This window comes from Lacerta agilis, chromosome 3 (assembly GCF_009819535.1).
Source record: "Lacerta agilis isolate rLacAgi1 chromosome 3, rLacAgi1.pri, whole genome shotgun sequence".
NCBI lineage: Eukaryota > Metazoa > Chordata > Lepidosauria > Squamata > Lacertidae > Lacerta > Lacerta agilis.
Window position 1 is genome coordinate 83,687,011 of NC_046314.1, and position 20,971 is coordinate 83,707,981.

General features: G+C 39.4%; 1 protein-coding gene across 1 annotated transcript in view; it reads right to left on the reverse strand.

Moving 5' to 3' along the window:
- The window catches only part of KIF6 (kinesin family member 6), a 148,041-nt gene that overhangs the window by 57,501 nt on the left and 69,569 nt on the right, over positions 1–20,971 (reverse strand). Inside the window, exon 14 of the mRNA XM_033144588.1 lies at positions 2,449–2,557. Within this exon, the coding sequence (XP_033000479.1) occupies positions 2,449–2,557 (109 nt within the window). The remainder of the gene's footprint in view (positions 1–2,448; positions 2,558–20,971) is intronic.

Here is a 20,971-nt window from a genome sequence, read left to right on the forward strand (position 1 = left end):
ACACATGGACATAATGACTCACATACATATTAATGCCTTCGTTTTGACACAGCCATAGCCTCTGCAAAATCACAGATTTTGAAAAAGTACAATGGCCATGATCTCAGGATTTGCAGATAATGGTGCCGCATGTCTCAGCCCTGTTAGGTAGAGACACGTGCCTTGTTTGCTCTCTGTTACATCCATTGGAAGCAATAATATATCTTTCAAAACACAATGGAAAGAGACAAATAAATATGGTATCAGCATCCTCCCATATGATCTAGTCTACACACTTTTATCTGTGAGGATGAGTCACATGCCCCTGCCATCTCAGTTTTGGAGTGTAGGAATTTAGAATAGGGCCTTCTTGGTGCTGACACTCAAGCTGTGGAATTTGCTGCTCCAGGTGGCTGGTTTCTTCACCCCTTGATTTCTGGTGATAATGTAAAATGACACTGTTCAGGTGTGCATTTGTTTACAGGCTTTGTCGTGAGTGACCTAAAAATTTGGTCTGGATAAGTTCTGATATCTGGTTTCTCAATTGCCGCTATGTGAAATTGTTTCAGATTTTTACTGTACAGATTGCTTTTTATCACAACAGGTAGCTGCTTTGGAGATCCTTCACATGAGACAGAAAGATATTCTACCAAAAATTTATTTAATTGAATAAATAGTTTCCAAAAGTATATGGGCATCTATCACTCAAGCTGAAGATAATGATTGATCAAATATGTGATGGTTCTGAACACAATGTCCATGGTGAAGTGAAAGATAGTTATCAGAATAAAGAATATAATAAAAGAAGGCACAACCAAAGGAATAAAAATCAAAAGCAGATGTCTGGGAAGGATAAAGGGGTATAAAGTGTGAGAGGACTATGAAAAGAGATGCAAGACATCTGTCTAAGTACCTATGTTTATCTCCAGAATTCCCAGGCTTCTCCTTGTGTTCAGTGAGTCCTGGAGATGCGCCACATATAAGTGCCAAATGTAGAAATGGAAAATTATGAATCACTGGACAGGCAACCTTGTTTGGAGTTGTGATGGAATTTCCTGGAGAGTCACCATGCTCCTGTGGTCTGAATGTTAATTAACTCTCCCATTCTAATACTCAGGCCTTTTTGTCGGCCAGAACCCACCAGAACTCAGTTCCAACACCTCTCAAGTGGGTGCCCTTTTCATTGTAAGAGAACAAGGGAGAAGTTCATGGTGAGTTCCAGCACCATTCCCCCCCTAGTAAAATAGCACTGCTAATACCTTTTATCAAAGACTCTCAAAATGTATCACCTAATGTACTAGATGAAAAAGTATTGTTACTTCTACAGAAAAAGGAAATTTGGAAACTGAAGAAGAAAGAGGTCAAAATGGTTCCATGAATATAATATCACAAAGGACTCCTGGAATGGAGACAACATGCAATATTAGAATAACCCTCCTTTTTATATATATCTTATGCTTTTTTAAAACCTTGTCCGGAGCACCTACTGGCCAATAAATTCTCCAAAAACAGGCATTTCTGTTGCTCTAAACTTGTATTTGCCGTTTGATACATGATATAAGAGCTAATCACACTGCTTCACAAAAACAATGAAGACAAAACTTAAAGCCAATTTTTTGCAGCTGCTTCTAAGACTATAAACATATTTCTTACACAGAACCTTAAAAATATTTTGTATAGGCTCTATTGCAATTTTAAAAGTGCTATGTGAATAATAAATAATTCTATGTATGCATGTGTAGGTATTCAGTCATTTAGCCTGCCCAGTTCTGAAGAGTCAAGGAATGAGAAATATTTAAAAATACACAATGGAATAAAACATTAACTTCAAAATTGTTTTTTTTAAAAGGTTTGATAATACCAGTTACTGTAAGTCAGTCATATAAAGTCCTTCATCACTTTTGAAATATGCTCAGGCTCAGGAGTAGGAATTTCATTGATAGAAAAATCCTTGCCTCTTGGTACACAAAGAGGTGACAGTGCAGTGACCGAGAAGGATGCAGTGTGGACATATAGGTGCCAATATGGTCTGTGTCAGTACCCATTCATATCAATATGCTGCATAGTTGACATGCAGGTATGTGTATCTGTTCTCTATTGGAGTGCTTCGGATTATAGTAATGGGTATTTTTTTTTGAATATCTGCTTATCATAAGTGGTTATAACATTCCTGGTCCTCTTGACACGGATACAAAAGCATAGATACGAAAGACGATCCTGTCCTGCTACTCTCCCACTTCATCCACATTTTTATGAAAGGCTTTGCACAGAGGAGTTGCCACCTTCCTGACCTGCCATTCCGATACCCCAAATGTTCCCACTTCTTGCCTTGCGCAATGGCACACAACACAATCAGGTCATTTGTTTGCTTAAACCTGAACATCAACTTGTAACTGATTTCTGTATCCCAACCATGTATTTCTGCACAAATAATGTGTTCTCAGTTTTATAGCTCAGTATAAATCTTACCTTTGCTTAAGGAGCTGTTTATTGTCTTCAATGGTTATGCTATCGGCATAATCTCTCTTGAAAATTTCAAAGGCCTCCTTACGTCCAAGTGACATTTCTCCTCTCACTCCTGTTCAGAAAATAAATCAAGAGTGGGATCATTTGCAGAAGTAATAGGATTTAATTTTTTTACTATCTTCTAGAGACATTCCACAAAGACAAGATCAACAAGTCCTTTTGTGCACAGTGAAAAGTGCTTGAAGTAAGGCTACACAGAAGAACACAGGAGCATAGCAAGCTGCCATATACTGAGCCAGACCATTGGTACATCTAGATCAGCAGTCTCTGCTCAGGCTGGAAGCAGCTTTGCAAGATTTCAGACAGAGTCTCTCCCAGCCCCATCTGGAGATTGAACCTGAGGTGTTCCACATGCAAGGCAGATGATCTACCACTGAGCAACTACCCTTCTAAGAAACTCAAAACCCGGCTAATTTACTAATGCAGATGACCAGTAAATACATCTGCTAAACCATTCTGGATCCTGTTGGTCTTTTTTTCAAAACAACATGGCAACCACTCTTATAAAAATTAAACCTATTCCATATTCTGTGGAAACCAAAAACGCCTGTTATAGACCAAGTGGTGTAATTAAAATGACAGATTCAGTTTTGTTTCATGTCACTTGAACATCCATAAGTCTGAATTCCTTGCGTGTTTATTTTTCTGAAGAAGCTATTAATATCTCCTTAATTAAAACCAGAGTGTCAAAAATCAAAGCAGTGGAAATATTTACAAAACCATTGGAATTTTCATGGAAGAAAAGTGCATATTTTCTCCATATCTTCACCATTTGTGTTTTTACATACCATACCACGCAAAATATTAATCAAATTAATATATACAGGAAGTTACCTCAGGCCAAAAAGATTACATATTCATTATTTTCAGTTCACAGAATCCATGTGTTTTACTACTACCCTAATGAAACCCTGGTGCACTCTCAGGTGTGCTAAGTATACCTTATTGCCATCCCACACATTACAAACCAGGCCCCCAGAATGTTTTACAATGCATAAGGGTTCCATTGCGGGGTTCCTCAGCACACAAACCAATGTCAAAAGCGTTATCTGAAAAAGGAAGCTTGAAAACCACTGTTGTCAACTTTTACTCTAAACCCAAAGCCAGTAATGTGACAATTTAAAAGTAAAACTGAAATAATTTTTACAGAATACCATGCTACTGAAACTAGCCAGTTTTGTATGTACAGTGTATGTATACAAGCACCGATTCCCATGAACAGCTTCACTGATTGTAGTAAGATTAACTACAGACTAAAGTGCACCTCTCCCCACACTTTTTTTATAATTCACTTGTACTCCAGGGAAATGGGAGAATGCAAGAAATAAACTTTTCACTGAAAAAAATACTTTATAATATTACGCTTCATTTTACGTGAACAGTACAAGCACATATGAAGCCAATAACATGAACTGGAGGGATCCACATGGGATGTCTGAAAGGCATAAAGCATGCAGTAGCACTCCATCCATTTTTAAAAAGCAAAAAACCTCTAACGATTTCACATCTGTATAGGCCAAATGAGCTGGACGGAAAGGGCAGAGATATTGTGCTTGATGCTAACTTAAAAACGGAATGTTCTCATTTCATGTAGCAGCCCAAAATAAAAACACAGTTTTATGTGTGGACTTGCTGAGCTTTCTCTTCCCATCATGAAAAGCCTTAATCCAGTGGTGACCAAACTTGGCCCTGCAACTGTTTTGGGACTACAGATCTAAAGTTTAGCACCACACCAGTAGAAGCTGAGTAGCAACCCACAGCCCAAGTCATCTGCTAATTTTAAAGGAGAACATTAAGGAAAAGCACAGTTTATACAGTTATCTACAACACATCAAATGAATTTGCTTGGACAGGGGGGGATTCTTTTGAGTTAGTCATTTTTTAAATGCATCTGAAAACAGTTGCATTCTGAAAACGGCATGCAAGGAGAACTATGGGGAGATGGGAGATGGACATCAAATCTCAGAGAGACAAATCAGGAGCATAGGAAATAAGTGTCTAGACAGACTGTGAGTGCAAGACAGTTTGTAGAAGAGTTCTATATACACTGGATAGTGATGGAGAGACTGGGAGAAACACAGAGCAGAGTCAGCACAACACAAGGAAATGCCAAGAAATGTGGGAAACTTGATGAGCTGGTAGAAAGAGATTATTCCCTTGCTGATGAACTTTGTTTTAGTTAATAATGAAGATTTATACAACTTTCAGATGGATTCCTCCCACACATTATGTTGTGCCTTCTTTTCTGCTACCCTCAGTCTGGAAAATCTTCCTATCTCAATTAGTAGCCTCTTTCTCTTTTCTTCCTAAATATCAGTAAAAGTGAGCAAACCATTGCATTCCAGGGCAAATATTTACCCATTAGCCTACAAGTTCTGTCACCTGTCCCTTTAAAAGAGTGACCTACACTTCCTGCTGCAAGTCTGTATATAGGAATATGCATCAGAATTACACCCAGTGGTGGTACTAATAGAAAATAAGGAAGAAAAACAGAGGTTTTCCTATTAAGTTGCCAGATGATGTTAAATTGCATCCCAGCTGCCAACCATTACACTGTAGCGACCATAAATACTGTTAATAATTTTCAAGGCCCTAAAGGGAGCTAAAATACAGTGTTTCCAGTTACAGTTTTTTCCACTGTCTTTTATGTTTATGAAATCAACTACAGTACCTTGCTATCAAACATCAATCACATTAGAAGAGAATTGGGTGTAGTAATCATTGTAGAAGGTAGCTGTCTGTTATTTCACCAACCTATTTGTAGAGGGGAACAACCCTGCAAAGAGGATTTGAGGCCTGATCAATCTTAAGTGGGACTTCTAAAGTAAAATGGATGTAAATATTAATACCACCATGATTCAGGAAGAAAGGCTTTGTCCTGTAGAATAAAGAATTGTTTTACAGGGTTTAAGTGATTGCAGAAAGACAGGAGAATTGTCTCTTGATGGGACAGCTGAAGATCTCCTATACTGTATTACAGGAGTTTCACATCCATACCACTTCTTCTAAGAACAAATGCTGTATGGAAATCCAGTAGCAAGGTAGCCTAGTTCTTATGAGCTCCAACATGGCTAATGATAAAACCTGGAAGTGGCATAGCTCAGGGGTAGTGTATCTGCTTTGAATGCCAAAAAGTACCAGGTTCAATTCCCATGGTCACTAAGTAAGGATGGGGAAGAGTCCTTGTCTGAAACCCTGGACAGCAGCTACCAATCAGTGTAGACAATACTGAGCTAAATGGATTTGTTGATCTGACTTGGTATACGGCAGTTTTCTTTGTTCCAAAGTCATCAAACTAGAAGGGCTTTTCCTGAGGGTCCTGCCTTGCCATTGGTTTGAAACTCTGCTTTTGTTTTCTACTTAATTGTCATGTGATCACCTGCTAATTTAGCAGTCAAAATGTTAGTAAATTTGATCTCATAAGCTAGCTCTTGATCTAGTCATTGGAGAATCTATACAGAGCATAAATAATCTGCTAGAGTGGACAAGAAGAGAAAGTTAGCAGGGGGCTAGGTATATCTGGCAGCTGGAGGAAATTTGAAGAAATCCATCAATGTTGTCTCCACAAGATTTAACAGCAACGTTCAGAGTCCTAGGTGGACTAATAACAGCAAGGTAACTGCTTCAATGTAAATGCCTTGTATGCAAATTATCTACAATGGGAAGCATATATGGTGCTAGGTCTTCTGTTAACCATGCACACAGAAATCCAGTCAACAGGACTGCTCTGGAGTAGGAAGATTCTGGATTGCTGTTTAAGTCCATCAATAACTGTTATTAAATTACTGCAGCAACAACAACACTGTCAAAACAAAATCGAAAATTCTTTCTAGTAGCACCTTAGAGACCAACTGAGTTTGTTCCTGGTATGAGCTTTCGTGTGCATGCACACTTCTTCAGATACACTGAAACAGAAGTCACCAGATCCTTAAATATAGCTACCCACCAACAACACTGTGTACACTTAAGATGGAAGTAGTCCCATTGAACTCAGTGGGACTCAAGTAAATATGCATAGGACTATACTGCTCACATCCATAAACTTTTCCACTTCCAATCAAATAAAAACAAAACAAAAAACCATAGGCAGACACTTTTCAAGCCAAGCCGAAGACGATTTATTTGAAGTTGCTTTGTAGTAAAACAAAAAGTACTAGAAATGTTTGCATGTAGCCATAATTCACTGGTTCTCCACAAGGATTTTGCTGATATTATCATCTCCATCTGCTCAGAACAGAAAATAGTAAATTTTCAGAGCTGAAGAACAATGAACCAAGAAAAATCAAGACGTTAAAAGGGGGAGAACCCAGCAGTAATACTCCCCTGCTGTAAGCTTCATCGAGCTTCTTTGCAAAGAGCATGTGTAATACATCTGGATACTTTCACTGGGCTCTACTTCAAAAATGGAAAATGCATAAAACAAGGCAGTTCATTGTACCCCTGCAGTGTTATACTGCAGAACATGGAGCCTTTGAGAAAAATGCAAACCCTCAAAGGAAAAGGTGGGTGCCCAGATTAAATGAGCTGAATGAATCTTTGGCACCATAATGTCACTTTTAACACCATTAGATTTAAACTGTTCACATGTGATTATAATTGTAGAGGGAGGCAGTAAGGAACTTTTAAAACAAGCTAACCACATTTTATGAGGCTAACTTCCAAAACACTTCACAATGAAACTAAATGCAAAGGGCAAGGCACAAGGCCTAAGCGCTACTTAAATCCCATGTTAAGTCCTCAGCATATGCTCTGGTGGTATTTTAAACAGAGAACAGGCTTTGCACTAGCCTTCTTATTGTGTCCACTTCACCCAATAAGAGCTAAGCTTAATTATATACACATGTAGGTATCATTTCACAAACATCTAAGGAATGATTTCATGCAATTAGTGTTCTCTCTCTCTCTCTCTCTCACACACACACACACACACACAATCATTATGACGTAAGAGTTTTATTATTTTAGCATAATCACAAGCACAATTAATCACTGAGATGCACTGGGTCACATGAAGAGATGAATTAGGCAGCTTTTATGCATTCATCGTTCTAATGTAGTTTATAACCATAGAATGACCCTTTAACATCACTATTTTTACAAAAGCACCACCAGAATTTTTTGTCAAACCAACTGAATGTAACATCCAGCCTTTCTGGATTAAATCAAATTCCATCTAGTTTAGCATTCTGTTTCCACCTTGGTAAGATTCTTTGTCAAGACTACAAGGGTGACATCAAGTAATAGCCATCCCCCATTGCTTTCATGCGTCATAACTATAATAGCAAATATCTAATCTGGGAATAGCCAACAACATGCCTTCTACATGTTATTGGATTAGAACTTCCATCAACCCTGATCATTGTGTCTTCACAAGCATCTCATGCTCCTTCGTTTCCATGCTTATGGATAAAGTCTTCAGCAGGATTCTGCTTGCATTTGCTTGAATATCATCAGACTCTTCTGTGTGATCAGGGCCCCTGCTTCCTCAGAGTCTTTGATCAGATAAAGGTTCAAGTGAATATAAGTAGAAGCCCCTTGCATACTTTCCCCATGCAACACATAGATGATCAGGGACTGTAGAGAGGGGGACAAGGACTTTGAGGGTGGGGCTTGTGTGTATAGCCCTGCCCCATTGACATATAAAGCAACAGCATGCTCAGGCCTCTTATTACTGTGCTCAGGCCTTTTAAATCTTAACATACTGAGTCTGAACTTGTTTTAACCGCAGCTCTTGATTGCTGGTTTTTATTGTGATATTGTCGTATTCTGATTTATCGTACCGATTTCATTTGCTTTTTTGTATTTTGTTTGTAATTTGCCCTGGAAACCACTTGAGCTGAAGGGCAGTATAGAAATTTTCCAATTAAATTAAATTAAATTAAAGGAATGCTAAAACATGTGCCAAAGAAAACACACCCTGGTCCAAAATACAATAAAGTGGAATTAAATCCCACTCAGTGAAATGGAATTTACTTCTAGGTAATTGTGGTTAGAACTACAATTCTTTGGAGATAACTGAACTAAGCATCATCACGATGTAGGAAGGACTTGGCTAGTTCACATTTATAAATTTATTTAATTGCATTTTTATCCTGCTTTTCAGACAATTCTTGTCTCTCGGTCTGGCTCACATTGGTGATAAAGTTATACATGGCATGGAGAAAGTGAACAGAGAAAGGTTTGTCTCCCTCTCTCGTAACACTAGAATTCATGGACATCCAATGGAGCTGAATGTTGGAAGATTCAGGACAGATAAAAGAAAGTACTTGTTATGTAGTGTATACTTAAACTATGGAGCCCACAGGAGGCAGTGATGGCCACCCACTTGGGTTGCTTTAAATTCATCGTCTGTCAATGGCTATTAGCCACAATGGCTATGCTCTTTGCTCCAGAGTTGGAGGCAGGTCTTCTGAATACCAACTGCTGGAAACCACAGGATGGCTGAGTGCTCTTGCGCTCAAATCCTACTTGCTGGTTTCCCACAGGCATTTGGTTGGCCACTGTGAGAACAGGATGCTGGACTAGATGGGTCCTTTTTCTGATCCAGGCGACTGTCCTTATGAAAGGGAGAGCGGTGTGTGTGTGTGTGGTAGGGCTTCATCATCCAGTTTACAAATTAAAAATACAAGACACACAAGGATGTTGTTCCTGGGGGGGCTGGTATGTAGCTACTCAATGGTCCAAGTTCTCCAGGCTAATGGCAAAATCCAGATATGGATCCCTCCTGCTCTCCAGTCCCAGTCCACTGCACACTTTCCTAGGAGGAAACCCCAATAAACACACGGGGACTTAATTCTGTGTAAACATGCACAAGAATGAGCTGCCGGAGCACTTGACAGTTTCCAGCTGTGACTTCATTAAATGCATACACATACTAACAGAAAGCCCTTAAATTAGTAGGTACAGGGAGAAAAATGGAGCTGGACAGAAGCATGGCAGGTTTGGCAGAGGCAAATGGGAGTGGATACCAAGTAAAATCTGTAGTCAAAGCCACAAGAACTTTTGAGCCCCACCCATTGGTGCCACCACATCTAAATAAATAAGAAGTATTCTTTTTCCCTGTCAGAAATCACGCTTTTCCTAGAACTCCTCACAAACTGGATATATCTATTACTGCTCAGTTTACAATAAAGATTGCTCATTAAAAGTAAGTTTTCTCCTTCCTCTCTTGAAACTTATTTTAAGTTATGCTACTTTGCTCTAGGACATACATTTCAGAAGAAAAGTTATTTTACTTGGTACAAGCAAAAAGACTAAATCAATTTTTTAAATAGTTTAAGCATTCTGAAGGAACCATCTGCTTCCTCAGATGCACCTCTGCAGGAATTTAACTGTGCTGGCAGAGGAGCAATTCCTATTGCCTCACCATGTTACCCTAGTAAATGATAGTTCAGCACTACTACCTTCTCTTTTCTACATCTTATGAAGTAGGCCAGAGGTTCTCAACATTTTTGGGTCCATGGCTCCCTTAACCAACTACCTTCTTTCTGTGGTACCCCTGTGGGGCTCAGAAGCCGAGTTATGTCAGCCTCTCATCCTTTTTCCAACACCCTCCCTTGTGGAGTGTTCCCTCAACCTCCTCTGTTCTCCCCTCTCCTTGGGAGTCTTCTGGGCAGCTGCTGCTGCCGCCCCTCGTCTCTGAGCTGCTTCCGTCCCCCCTTGCCCCAAAGAGAGCTGCCTCCTCACACTGCACCACAGGGGCCTGGGAAGTACATCCTGGCCAGCCCGAGAGGCACAATTCGCCTGGGGAGTTTGTAGCCAGGCCTGCTGCAACGAACAGCTGTGTAAGCCTTTGGGAGGCAGAGACATGATAAGGCATCAGAGGAGGGAGGAAAGGAAAGAGGGACAGAGGCCAGTGTTGCCCGTAGTACCCCTGACCATCATTCAAGGAGCCCAGGGTGCTATGGCACACTGGATGAAGTAGACTAATGCCTTTACAACCCAATGACATTTCCAAGTCTTTAAAGTATCGTAGCACTTTTTCCCCCTCTGAGAGATGTTGTGGTTGCAGCTGAGCAGACAGCTAACGTATCAATGTCCCTGCATACCAGAAACTTGTAGAACTAGCATCAGTACAGAAATAATTCAAAATATTGTTATGTAATTAACACAAAATACTTTGCACCTCTGAAGTCCCTCAGTGTATGTTTGTCTTCTGTCTTTCCCTATGCAGTATTCCCTTTATTGAGTCTTCCTGGTTTGATCTAACCTAAAAGCTCTTTACAGGCAGCAGGTGGCATTCTGTCGGAATGTATGAGAAATTAATAATTAATCCTAAGATTATTGCTAATAGCAATACTACACAATAGTAATAACTTGCAGGGGTGGGGGACCTGATCCTGGAGACTCATGGGAACCAATGGATTCCAGAATACTCTGGGAGATTTTCCAGTAGCCAATGCTGGCAATTCTTCTGAGTTCCTAGTCCCACTATGGAATGGTGAGGTGCAGTGGGCCATTAAGAAATTGTACCCAAGTGTCCTCTCCAGCACTGTGCTCAATTAGCCCCATGATTTACTGGGGAGTGCCACATAAGTAAAAAGATCAGGAGATAGCGGGAGGACAAGTGGTGCAAGGGCAACCAAGCAGAAATAAGAAAAGGGCATGACATGAAAAAGAACTGTGACTGCCATGTTTAATGCTTAACATTGTGGCATACAGCAGAAAGGAACAAAGAAGACAGACACAAAATAGTTCTTCTAAGGTGTCCATTCCTCAAACAATGATCTGGAAGTCTGCATTTCATACACTTGAAACCGACTCTTACTAACCACCAGCTAACAGGAACAATTCTCTATTTTTGCCAATAGCACATTAGAGTGTCTACCCCCACTGCCTCTAGCTTTGAGTCTAACAAGTCTTGCTTCATCTATAAATATACTTCTCCGCTGAGATAAGATTGATGTAAGACACCTTTTCCACATCATCGCTGTTTATTCTGAACTATATGAGTTCTCATCTTCCAGCCATTTTTAAAAATCCACCTGGACCAGTTCTGCTAATATGATGGATTCATACTTTGTGTGGAATGATCAATCATAGGCCTTCTGTCTTTACTTCTCAGGGCTATGTGTAATAAATTTGAATATATTTATCTTAATACAGTGGTGTTTTATGCTCTATTACAGCCCTTCCTGGCAATCTCAGCAGCCTAAAGAACTGGAAATTTAGAATTAGTGCCAGTGCAGGGAAACTATGTGTTATAAAGCTTGCTGAGGTGTCACAGGATTCGGCAGAAGGTGTACTATATCAGTGGGATGCTAGACACAATAAAGCTATGACAGCTGTTGGTGGAACACCCTGCCAGTGGAGCTGTTTTACTGGTAAAGATACACTAGTGGAATAGTTAAATGGGATGAAGTAGAAAGCAAGACATAGGCAAGGTGGGGGAAGGAGCATGCTCATACCATATCTTATACTCCTTCGGAGTAAGGTGACACCCCAGTCAATTGCAAAATTTTATGCAGTCAGCCCCAGACTTGATGCAAATCCCCCCCCCCCCACCAATAGAATTCCATCCTGCCCACATCACCATGATAAAAGAGCACAGGATATGGTGCAATTCAGCACCCAACTACAGCACACCAACACCAGTATATACAGGTGAAACTCAAAAAATTAGAATATCGTGGAAAGGTTCATTTCTTTCAGTAATTCAACTTAAAAGGTGAAACTAATATATGAGATAGACTCATGACATGCTAAGCGAGATACGCCAAGCCTTTATTTGTTATAATTGTGATGATTATGGCTGATGAGAACCCCAAATTAACAATCTCAACTTTGGGGTTTTCATCAGCTGTACACCATAATCATCACAATTATAACAAAGGCTTGACATATCTCGCTTTGCATGTCATGAGTCTATTTCATATATTAAACTCCAGTAGCTAATGAAAACAATTGCTTACATAAATGAACTTTTCCACGATATTCTAATTTTTCGAGTTTCACCTGTAGTGCCCTACAAGGAAATTGTCCTGGCTATTATTGGATGAAGAGCTTGAACTAAAGAATATGGATTCTGCCATAATCTTTAATGCTCAGACTGTTAGGCAAGGTGAGATTAAAAGTCACAGCATGTGCTATGCATGGCAAAGCAAGCTAAGACATTGCTCTAAGAAGCAAATGGCCCTCCTGGGTCCTGTTATCTGGGAATTGGGTGGACGCAATTTGAGTGCACCAAAAAGGCGAGCAAATGAGATTTCCTTCCTTAGCACATTGTTAACACTTCCTTTCCTAGAACTCTGACAGGTACTCTTCCTCAGATCTCCAGACACAAACATCCAATACCTAATCCCGTTCCACCAACTGGGCATATGAGGACAGAACAACGGATGCTGGTAAGCAAGAGAAAGGAGCAGCCATGCTGCAAAATATAACCATTGTAACTGTTTCCCATGTCTTTTCCCACCCTCTTTGCAATATGTTGAATAGTGTGCCTTGTCTGAATTGTATTGGCATAGCACTCTTCCCCTCCAGCAGGGAGCTGTGTCTACCACACAGAGGAGGTATTCACACGCGCGCACGCGCACACACAGGTACACTTTCTACTGGCAAAGGTCAGGTCTTCCGCCCCAACTACTGCTGGGCAAACACTCATGAGCACTTTCCCCTGCAGGATCATGGCCCAGATGCACACAGCACAACAAACTGTTCTACTGCAATCCTCATGGGGAAGAAGTACAGTCACTGCAGTCCAGGGGTCAGCCAACTTTTTCAGCAGGGGGCCGGTCCACTGTCCCTCAGACCTTGGGGGGGGGCGGACTATAGTTTGAAAAATATATATGAATGAATTCCTATGCCCCACAAATAACCCAGAGATGCATTTTAAATAAAAGGATACATTCTACTCATGTAAAAACATGCTGATTCCCGGATAGTGCGCGGGCCACATTTAGAAGGCGATTGGGCCGCATCCGGCCCCCGGGCCTTAGTTTGGGGAACCCTGCTGCAGTCTCTAGACTGGGAGGCGGAGGCAGGAGCATTAGCACAGCACCCTGGTGGCACCACTCCCTCTATTCTCTCACTTCCTCACAAACACCTGCAATGAGGTTTGCTGGAATGCCAGGTGGCAGATCTTGCCAAAGGAATCTGCACATATTTATTGGCACAGAAAGAGCTAATTCAGCACTAGAGTTGCTGGTAATGCCATGAACTGCACACAGAAAGAGAAAGCATTTTATCGCAGACGCTACACTCATAGCAAAACCAAATACTGTAAAATAAAAAATTCCTTCCAGTAGCACCTTAGAGACCAACTAAGTTTGTTCTTGGTATGAGCTTTCGTGTGCATGCACACTTCTTCAGATACCATGCACACGAAAGCTCATACCAAGAACAAACTTAGTTGGTATGAATTTTTTATTTTATTTTGTTCTGACTATGGCAGACCAACACAGCTACCTACCTGTAACTCATAGAAAATTCACGATAGAGATGGAAGATGCAGAGCAACAGTATTGACACAGAAATACAAGCTATACCTCCAGTATGTTATAAAGGTATTGTAAAATCCTATTCCGTCTTGAATCTGCTGTAGGAGTTGTGCCCATACTTCAGTAGGAAGTATATCAATCATAGTTTGTCTCATCAGTATGTAACAATCTTATTGGTCATAGGAACAACTAGTAATATACTGACACCCTACAGCAGGCATGGCCAAACTTGGCCCTCCAGATGTTTTGGGGCTACAATTCCCATCATCCTGACTACTGGTCCTGTTAGATAGGGATGATGAGAGTTGTAGTCCCAAAACATCTGGAGGGCCAAGTTTGGCCATGCCTGCCCTACTGGTACTGCCATGATTTATATTGGTCTTCCTGAAGGAACACCTTGCATTTAATCTCTATCTCAGTGATTAAGATATAAAGAAATATAAAGAACTATTCCAAAGTGCTGTTTCAGGGAAACAGGAGAAAAAAGGACAGGCAATATTTTGCACAGGGGGGTCAAAGCAGTCTTCAGGAAGCTACAACTCAAAATGAACCTCAAGGCTTAGAAGCCATCTGAAATGTTCTTTTGGGGATCATGTTGTCTAAGGGCTATAGTGCATGAAGCAGTGGTGTAACTCTTTAGCTGCTTTTTCTTCCAGTCTCAAATGCTTTCAATTCATTTCTTTTAAAGTTTCCTTTGACCAGCTTTAATTTGTTTTGATGAGGAGTCATCTTTTCCCTTGGAGGAACGAAAAATGAAGTCTTTGGTGCACTGTCCAAGGTAAATGGATTCCAAATGCTATAGACAATTCTTTTTATGTCCTAGATTCACACTGTTGCAAACAACCCATCCTTAAACAGCTATGAAATGCTCTCACCCATGTATAATTATCATGATTCATTGTGCCTACGGAATCTGGCATAGGTCTGATGAGCTTGAAGCAAAGGGTTAGCTTTCATCTGGTTACAACATTATATGAGCATCTCTTTATAAGATAGCAACATTTGCAGAGAAATAAGAAAACACGCCTTCTAAAAGAAGTTTTTTTTTGAGAGTCCATAGTAATATACAATATATATCCAGTGCAAATGCAACGAACTTGAGTTCACACATTCCTTTCACATTATCACAGGTTTCCAAACGTTCTCCCAGCATTGATGCTTGTGTTGGAGAGAATATGTAATTTAAGAAAGGCTGTGAAAGTATCTCTGTTTCTATTATACTATATGCACCATTACTTGTCAGAAAATAATGCACTTCATGGCTACAAAAGCTAGCTGAAAATGTCTTCGTAATGATTCCCACAACCATATTTGGTATTGCAGAATCACTATGAGTTGACTTTTTATGCTCTTCTTGTGCAGGGAAAACAGTTGTGCGGTTGCTTTATCGTAGAATAAGATTACAATTCAGTAAGTCCTCAAAAGGCTTCAAAAACTTGGCTTAACTACAATGTCATATCTGGCAATTTCTGTATCTTTGAATAATCCAAACCACTTCACTTTAGCAAAACTGTAGGGCACAGTCAATTCATGGTAGCTCTGTAATGTTACGAATGGCCATGAGAACTGGCAAGTACAACATATCCAGAAAATTACTTATGTGCTATAATGGTGCAAACTGGCATTTTCATCATACAAGCTTGGAGAAAAGATGTTAAAATCAAGAGAGTATTTTGAAAAATGGACTGTGTTCATAATATATAAATGCAACAAGGAAATATTCTCCCACATGCATTATTAGGAACTCTATAAAATTTATTTCTAGATGTATCTAACATTAGACACCTTGGAAAAACTTTTTTTGGTTTATAGCATTCATATAATTTTTATTTCATTTGCAATTTATTTCATTTACTTTGAATGCCAATATGTTTTCATTTCATTTCCTGTTATTGTTATTATTTTAATGTTTTCATTCGTTTCTTAAATAATAAAAGTATTAAGAAAGCAAGAGGGTATATTTTCCTGGAAATTAATGTCCAAAGCTGAGGTAGTGTGTCACTACATTAAAATGAACTCCCGCAGTAAGACTGTGGTGTTTTGTGGAGTGTTTGAAAATGACAGTATCCAATACTAACAACATCAATTTCCTCTAAAAAATCATTGGTGGATAGACATTTTATGAGGCTTTATTTAAGGAGTGAATTTCACTCTGTAAATCACGCAACATAGGAAAAAGCTCACCACATGAGCAGGAAGATTTCTCACTAATCTGTACCACAGGAAAAATGTGCACTTAATGTTATTTACACAGACAGGTTGGTCGAAATATAAAAGAAATGTTTTCTGAAATTCTATTAATCTTCCACAAACATTCATGGTATTTCATTAATCATGCCTGATTATTCGCCTTAGGTACAAATGCCTATTACAGAGAACACAAGACTATATGGGAATGACGCAACTAAAGCGGATTGTAGCAATTAATCTAGATTTAAAAGCAACATTTCAAATCCTCTAAGGCTTAAAATGGGAGCTTTAATCTAATTTAGAAATCTTAATGTTCCCAAGAAGCAATGACACTTAATGAGTTTGGAAATCTGATCTTGATTAAGTTTCAATGACACTTCACTAATTTTCTTCATTACATTTATTTCAAGGAAAGAAATGAAATTTTAAGTGTGCCTGATGCAGAACAGCAAACAATGATGGACTGCTATCTATATAAATGCTGTTTCAGTTTACCTTTTATAATTTGTTGTGCAATTCCAAACTGTTTCTTCAGAATTTACATCAGAAACTGGTAGCTTAAAACTATGATCACTGTGCTAAAATTTAAGTGTTGAGGTAGTATGTCTCAATAATTTAGGGATGTGATTCTCAAAACAAAAATATGTACAAAAAGTGTATATAAGGGGAAAGTGCATCACTTTAGGAAAATGGCATTATAAATTGCAAAGAAGTACAGTACATTATATGAGGGGGAATTGATTCCAAAAGCATTAGACATAGCTGTGTAAAAATGAAATAGTAAGTCATGAGAACTTAAAAAAAAACACCACAGACTGATGTGGAAATTGGGAGAACTAAATTTAAGATTCAAAACAGGAGAAACTGAGAGAAACTAATTTTTGACATTATTTTATTTGGGGGGGGGGAACCTAGTCTTATACACAGAAAAATACGGTATGTTCCTCTTCACCTATTTGAGGGGAGCAACTACAGAAAACACACACATATGTAAATATGGACATACATATTTATGCCAAGAGTCAAATGTGCAGTTTGCCTGATGGTTACAGTCTTGCTGATGGGCAAACACAAATCTCTAGCTCACTAATGTCTGAACTATCCCTAAGATAAAGATTTACATTAATGCTGGGAAAAAGCATGTGTGAATGACTGTTTTGGTGCCTAAGTTACTCTGCATCTGCAAGGAAGAAGTACTAAGTAAAGCTGCTCCCGAGGCTCTTTTGGCAACCTGCTTGGACAAGCATCCACTTTGAAGACACCTTTATACATCTCTTCCTACAAGAAAAAAGCATACAAACTGCCAATTTTTTTGCTAGAAGTCTTAAAGCCTTGCTACTAAAATATGGCAATTATTCTCAAGCACCTGCATAGTTGTCTGATACTTTTAAGTCACCAATTTCTACTAAGATAAAAAGTTATGATACATTATGGAAACTACTAGTCATACAATCCTATTTCAAAATGCAGCCTGCTGCGATAGATCCTACAGCTGTAAACAATTCTGCACCAGAATCTAGTTAATTAAATAAACCTGCTTAAACAGAATAGGATGTCTGCATAGAAAACCCCAACCCCCAACATCCCTTTTCAGTATTTCCACATTTAAAGAAACATTTATATTCCCAACAGAAACCTTGGACATTCCACTTCTGGTTTTAAAATCTAGTCTGTAATGACAGTTAAGTTTTGCTTCCAGCTTCTTTTCCATCCCACCAATTTTATTGTTTTATTGTTGTTTCCTAGTAGCAAGGAATTGCAGGGCTTTTAATAACCCACTTCAAAACTCTGCTTTAAAATTCTGTTCATGAGGGCAATCTTAGTTAGGGAGAGTTAGGCAATCTTAGTTAAAGAGAGGGGAGGAGAGACCATGATGGTACATGAAAACCATGATCAGAACAGTTTGGGAATATTCTATCTGCACTTAGCCTTAATGAGGGAAGCCTCTGCAAAACAGGAGATATGCACACGCAACTCTATAAACTCCTTCCCAATAATTTTTAGTCTAAAGCACATCTATTAAAAACAAAGGAATGCTAAAATCTTCACACAAAAAAGGATTCCAAATGAAACATAATAATTAACTAACCAACTTGCCTCAAAAAGATAAAATCCTTCAATATAGCCTTAAAGCGCATTTCATGAAACAGCTCTAGAGTTTTACGTTCAGTCTTTTTTGTAACTGAGAATTATTTTCTTCTGCAAAAGAAACAGCATATCATAATGATTCTTTATCTGTGATACAAGACATTGCTGAGCAATTTATTTTCTTAATGTACCAATTATAATTAGTAGGTTGTTTTTAAATAGCCTTTGGATGCTTTAAAAAAAATTAACTGGGGATTTGCCACTGATTTCAACAGGTTCCTTTTACTATAAAGCAGAACTTTTAAATCAGCCAATACCAAAAAAAGCTCTTAAATCAGTACAAACATCTAATAAAGATCTAGGACAAGTCCTCCCCCCTCAGGATTAAGGAGGAGATCATTTCAGGACATGATGCTCACTGTACAAACAACACAGCACAAATGAATGAAATCAGTAGTAATCTTTTTCTTCAGGCATGCCTATACTATTAAGGTCCATGAAGAAGAGTTTGGATTTGATATCCCGCTTTTCACTACCCGAAGGAGTCTCAAAGCGGCTAACATTCTCCTTTCCCTTCCTCCCCCACAACAAACACTCTGTGAGGTGAGTGGGGCTGAGAGACTTCAGAGAAGTGTGACTAGCCCAAGGTCACCCAGCAGCTGCATGTGGAGGAGCGGAGACGCGAACCCGGTTCACCAGATTACGAGTCTAACACTCTTAACCACTACACCACACTGGCTCTCCCATGGGCTTTGTACTAGTTGTCTACCTCAACCTTGGGTCCCCAGATGTTGAAGGACTCCCACTCTCATCATTCCTGACTATTGGCTAAGCGGGATAGGGATGCTGCAGGTTGTAGACCAATGTCTGGGGGCCCAAGGTTTAAGAATTCTGCTCCATGGAACCCATTTGTGAAGATTCTAATAAATCATGTCTTTGTTCAGCTATGGAGTTCACTGGGTGTTGAACAAGCCATTCTTTCTCTCTCACACAGTGTAACATTTCTCAAAATGAATCCACATCCTGTCAAAAACACATGGGTGAACGGTAAGAAAAATGTGGACAAAAAGCAACCATCAGCCATGTCTTACGTAAGGAAACTTCTACAATAGAAACTTGGGAGACTCTGATGGATTAAGTAAATCAACCTTTAACCACCTTGTACCTTCCAGATCTTTTGGACTACAACTGCAATCAGCCCCATCATTTGGAATCAAGGCTGGTTCTGGGTTTCTGTGGGTTCAGGGCAAGCGACTCCAGGTGGGGCCCCCTATTCACATTCACAACAACAATAATACAATTTTATTATTTATACCCCTCCCATCTGGCTGGGTTTCCCCAGCCACTCTGGGCAGCTCCCAACAGAATAGTAAAAACAGTAACACACAAACACACACACTGAACTTGCTAGTTCAATTTCAGGCTTGCTCATTCTTCCCCCAGAGCTGCCACTGTTGGGCAGCAGTCCTTTCCCTCCTTGTTGCTGTGGGCTCTGAAGCAAGAGCCTAAGAGTGGGCAATGGCTTCCAACAAGAAAGACAACAAGAAGAAGCCTTTCTCTAGCTCAGCTAAGTCCTAGTCAGAGATCAGTTTGGGGAATGTGGTCTCCAGCAGGACCAGCAGATGCTGATTGTGTTTATTTGACATCATTGGAATTAATCCTATAAAAATGGTATAATAATGGATTGTTTTGAGAACTGTTGAAATGAATACCAGCTGCATATCTTTAACAACTTTTTTATTTTCACACTATTGGCATTTGTGTCTTTATTTGTGATATTGTGCCAATTAAAAATGTGTGATTTCTGATAAAAAGGAATCCACTCAAGTTAGATCATTAACCACACTGCCTTCCTTCATCCTTTACATTTCTGCCAGCTAAATTCTTGCTGTGTGGAGTTTTAAGTTGTGGCTTTTCTTCTACTATTGAGCTAATACCAAAATTTACCATGAGTTCAACTGCAGCAAATGCCACTAACGTAGTCTGCAAGAAGGAGGGATCAAATCTAGCTCATAAAGCATCGTCAAGGTATCTGTTGCTGCTAAAAGGACATCTGGAGATTGAGAGGGGAAAAAATCTTAGGCCACATAACAAGAGAGCGCCCTTGTTCCCTAGTTCAGATTATCTGTTCATTAAAAATAGTGACACACACACAACCATTAACAGAGAAGTGAAATTAAGAGAGTAAAACTATTTTAAAAAAGAAAACCAAGGCAGATAATAACATTCAGTGGCCAAAGTCAACAGATGATAAAGTTAGGTGGTCTAGTGTTTTATGAATGTTGGAAAGGTTGCTATTGGCTGCTTTGTCCGACCTCCTCTGTGTATTTATTTCTGATCAAGATGTGTAGTCAGATCTCACTGAATGTGTTCTAAGATTTGAAGGTCATGTTTTTCCAGCCTTCTTGTTGGATTCCAGAATAACACATTCAACTCATCTGGATAAGGCTGTCTCCAGTGTTTTTAATTCTTTGTTCCAGGAGGTTTTGCCATCAAATGGAGTCTGTGAGTTAATTCTACTTTTCCTGCTTCAGCCAGACTCTCTTTTCATGAGTCAATTGGAAATAGATAAGAAAGATAATGAAGAGAATTAACTAAGTGGGAAAGAGAACACTACAAATTAAATCTGCAACAGATCTCTCTTTTATTTGCCCAAGGAAGAATTGATTAGAACACGAAGGACTTCTCTTCATTCCAGTCAGATCAGTCAGCTTTCACTTGCATGACAGGTATACATTATAAAGGCATTT